The sequence below is a fragment of the Somniosus microcephalus genome, chromosome 28 (genome assembly GCF_052327205.1).
Source record: "Somniosus microcephalus isolate GS21.2 chromosome 28, FLI_Smic_1.0, whole genome shotgun sequence".
Taxonomy (NCBI): domain Eukaryota; kingdom Metazoa; phylum Chordata; class Chondrichthyes; order Squaliformes; family Somniosidae; genus Somniosus; species Somniosus microcephalus.
In genome coordinates, this window is record NC_141014.1 from 45478907 (window position 1) to 45483195 (window position 4289).

General features: G+C 44.0%; 1 protein-coding gene across 1 annotated transcript; it reads left to right on the forward strand.

Annotated features, from left to right (window-relative positions):
- Window positions 1–1136: 1136 nt before the first annotated feature.
- LOC147099719 (ferritin heavy chain, oocyte isoform-like) lies at window positions 1137–4037 on the forward strand. Its single transcript, XM_085969124.1, has 4 exons — window positions 1137–1379; window positions 2706–2852; window positions 3236–3361; window positions 3708–4037. Exons 1-4 carry the CDS (start codon window positions 1278–1280, stop codon window positions 3858–3860), a joined length of 528 nt encoding a protein of 175 aa, XP_085825250.1. The 5' UTR covers window positions 1137–1277; the 3' UTR covers window positions 3861–4037.
- Window positions 4038–4289: the final 252 nt, after the last annotated feature.

The following is a 4289-nucleotide window of genomic DNA, read 5'->3' on the forward strand; positions in this document are numbered from 1 at the left end:
TCAAGTTAGTCAGACACGACCTTCCCTTAACAAATCCATGCTGACTGTCACTGATTAATCCGTGTCTTTCTAAATGAAGATTTATCCTGTCGCTCAGAAATGTTTCCAATAATTTTCCCACCACTGAGGTTAGGCTGACTGGCCTGTAATTATTCGGCCTATCCCTTTCTCCCTTTTTAAACAACGGTACCACATTAGCAGTCCTCCAGTCCTCTGGCACCACACCTGAAGCCAGAGAAGATTGGAAAATGATGGTCAGAGCCTCTGCTATTTCCTCTCTTACTTCTGAGCACTTGTGTTTGTCACATTCATCACACGCACTTTCCATTCTCCTGACCCGCTTTGCAGACTCACTGATCAGTTTGGATGTTCCCTCAAACCCGCAGATACCTGAAAATGACCAACCCACTGAACCACGCAGAACTATTCAAAAGACACTGACTCGCAAACAACGGAGGATTCAATTAACCTGGGCAAGGTGGCCCTCAACTGGTCCAGGCCGAGCGCGGTCAATGCGGGGGGGGTGTTCGCTCCGGCTGCCCACCTCTCTTCCGTGGCTACAACCAATGCCTGGGTGTCCCTGAAGAGGGAGCACGCAGTGTCTGACGGTTCCCTTTGAGGATTTCCCTAACCGGTGGGCACCAGAGGGACTGGAGTGCGGAGTGGATCCAGGGAACTCAATTATAATTTTTAAAGTTTTTATGTCAGTTTTGTCATAATTTGGAACTTATTGTTTGTGCCCCTTTAAAAAGGGGGGCACTTATGGTTTAAATGTTTCTGATTGATGATTTAATCGTCCCAATTGATTAGCCTAAAGATAAGCCTGTGATTCCAGATATTCGAACTGTGTTTGAGGAAAGTCAGGGCGATTGGGATCCTTATTTTTTTTTCTATAAATTTAAATTCCCCAACAGCCGTGGATGGATTTGAACTCAGATCATCAGTCAAATCCTCCGGATTAATTAGTTCACTAAATTTACCACTACGCTAGTGTCCCCTTCCTTTGGGATCCTTATTGCCTTGTCAGCCAATGACACTCATTTTTCAAAGTCATGATTGGCTCTGGGTGTCATCTCCCCCTCCTCCCTTTACTTGATTGGTGCTCTGAGAGAGAGGCTGCCACTTCTGATTGGGTATTGAGGAATGTCACTCATCACCTAGGCGGTCACGCCCTGGATTATCCAGCAGTATAAATACTAGGAGTTTGGGGGGTTGGTTAAATCCCAGCTTCTTACTTCAACAAAGTTTAGATTTAGCAATAAATAATAACAATTAGGATGGCTTCTCAAGTGCGTCAGAACTACCACAAGGACTGTGAGGATGCTGTCAACAAGCAGATCAACATGGAGCTCTATTCCTCCTATGTTTATCTCTCCATGGTGAGTCTTGTATTTCTGACCACTTCATAGTGGAGTCTATGTAATGTTACTTTACTAAATTCTGTGCTGTATCTAGCCCACCCCTCAATCTATGCACAGTAAATTCATTTTTAGAGCTAAAATTGCATTATATTAATTAATCATCTTGTGCATTAATTAAAAAACTGCCTCTCTGGTCCTTGCAGTAACTGAACCACATTCTGAGTATGTTAATGATTCTCTTTCCTGGGCTCTTGTGAGTGCGGTGTTGAAGTTTATATTTGGAATACACTCTGCATTCAAAGTGTGTAAATCAGAATTGTTATCCTCACTTCTAAATCACTCCATGGCCTTTCCCTACTTTTGCTTTTGCAATGAGGGGATGTAATCTTAAAATTTAGAAGTAGCCCATTTAGGAGGGAAGTCAGGAGGTACTTTTTCACAAGGGTGGTGGAAATCTGGAACACTTTCTTTACCTGCTTTCTCCTCCCGCCCCCTAGCTGTGGATGCTGGGACAATTGGAGCTTTCAAGACAGATGGTTTTGTTGGGTAAGGGTCTCGAGGGGGATGGAGTAAAGCTACAGGTCAGCTATGATCAAATTGAATGGTGGAGCTGGCTTGAGTGGCTGAATGGCCAACTCCTGTTCCTAATATTCTTAATCTCCTAGTTTTAAGTATCCGTTTGTGCCCTTCTGTCTTTTCTCTAACTCCCTTTGCTTTAATGGTGGTAAAGCCTTCAGCCACTTTGACCCTACTCGGGAACTCTCCCTTAACTCCTCTGCTTTCCTACTTCTTGACCTTGACCAAGCACTTCAAATTCTGAAGGTTTATGAACCTTTATTCCTTGGTATCTGGTTCTCCTCTGAAATACCTTGATTAGTGTTGAAGGTGCCAAATTAATGCTGCTTGTGGTAATTTTAGTTCCATGGGATGAATGTAGCCAGTAAGACTCAGACCAGTGTCTCCTCTTTGATGTACTACATGAACTGTGCACTGTGACTAGACTTTAATGGGTTTGCTTCTAATGCCCCTTGGCAATAGCTCTGGGCCAATAATTGTAAGTTACTATTTAATCTGCTCCCACCACCCTTTCAGGCAGTTCATGCACTTGAGTTTGCTCATGTTGCCTCTTTTTTTTGCCATTTCCATTGGCCAGTTTCCCTATTGCTAGGGGTCAGACTGTCCACTCTACCAGGTTAGTGAAGTAAGTAGGCCTGTGCTAATGTACAACAAGTTCAGTGAGACTTGAACCCTTTGAAAGAAAGCGAAATCCAGGTTGGCTTTATGTACAATACCCATGATGGGTCTGCTATGAGATCCACAACGACTTTTCTGATCTCTCCATAGTCCTATTACTTTGACCGGGATGATGTTGCCCTGCGTCACTTTGCCGAGTTCTTCAAGGAGCAGTCACGCGAGGAACGGGAGCACGCGGAGAAACTGATGAAATTCCAGAATCGGCGTGGAGGCCGAATCATCTTGGCGGACATCAAGGTTTGGCTCAATAAACGAGTGACCTTCTGTCTGGAACCCCTTAGACTGATTGTTTCAAATACTTTCCAAAGCAATTGGTTCCAATTTATAACACGGGCCAAGTGGGTCCATGACAGAGTTTATACTCCACGAACCAGTTCCCACCGTGTGTCATCTAACCCTATCTGCATATTCTTTTATACACCTCTCCCTAGTACATATCTAGCTTCCCCTTCAATACATCTGTTATTTGACTCCGGGAGTTGTGTTGGCTTAATGCAGTAGTTCTATTTTCTGTTAACACATTGATTCATGGTAACAGTAGACGTTTGCACCCCTAATTTCCTTCAATACTTGTTTGTTTAATCCATTGTACAGTGAACTGTCTGTATTTCCCTTTCCAGAAACCAGAGCAGGATGAGTGGAGCAATGGTCTGGAGGCGCTGCAGAGAGCTCTGCAGCTGGAGAAGAATGTCAACCAGAGTCTGCTGGATCTGCACAAAATCTCCACTGAGAGGACTGACCCTCATGTAAGTTCTTGATGCTGTAATGTGGGCATTTTGTTAAGTTGGAGGTGGTGGAACCTTGAGCCTATTCAAAAGATCTCTATGCCCAATAGCTTTGTGTTAGTGCTTTTTAGGTTTTTGATTGGTGGGAGCTTGGCCTACTGTGGACATTGACGAGTAAATGTGTCCCAGTGATTCTAGGATCTATGCCCCTATTGTGCAGGAAGTTTAATCTAATGATGCAGTAATTCCATTAATCTCAATTGCACCACTAGACTATCCTGCAGTCCAAGAGGATTAAACTCTCTGGGAAGCTAGGATGTTCCTTGAAATCTGCTGCTGGACATAACTAGTTTCCCTCTTTTTCCAGTTGTGTGACTTCCTGGAGACCCACTACTTGGATGAGCAAGTGAAGATGATCAAGAAGCTTGGCGATCACATCACCAACTTGAAGAGACTGGGAGCCCCTGAGAATGGCATGGGAGAGTACCTGTTTGATAAGCACACCCTAGGGGAAGAGTGACCTGAAGTGACTGCAGGGATGAAGCCTATTGTGTTTAGTACTTGTATTTATAATTGTGTGTGAGACTCCTGTCCTGTAGGGAATGATGGCTTGTGACTTTGTACAAGAGCTGAGAGACCTGGGCTCTTAATGTGAAATGTCACTAACTGTAAATAAACTGTTCAATATTGGACTGGATTTTGACTCTTTGTAAATTTTAGTAGTTTTTGTTCCAGTTAGCATAACTTGGTGACATTTCCCGTATTACACTAGGCTGTGCAGCAGTGTTGTCATGGGATTCGGTCATAGAATGGTTATAGCACAGGAGGCCATTCGGCCCGTCGAGCCCGTACCGGCTCTCTGCAGGGGCATTTCAGCTCATCCCACTCCCCCACCATTTCTTCCTGTAGTCCTGCAATTTTTTTATTTCTGGTATTTTCTAGTTCCCTT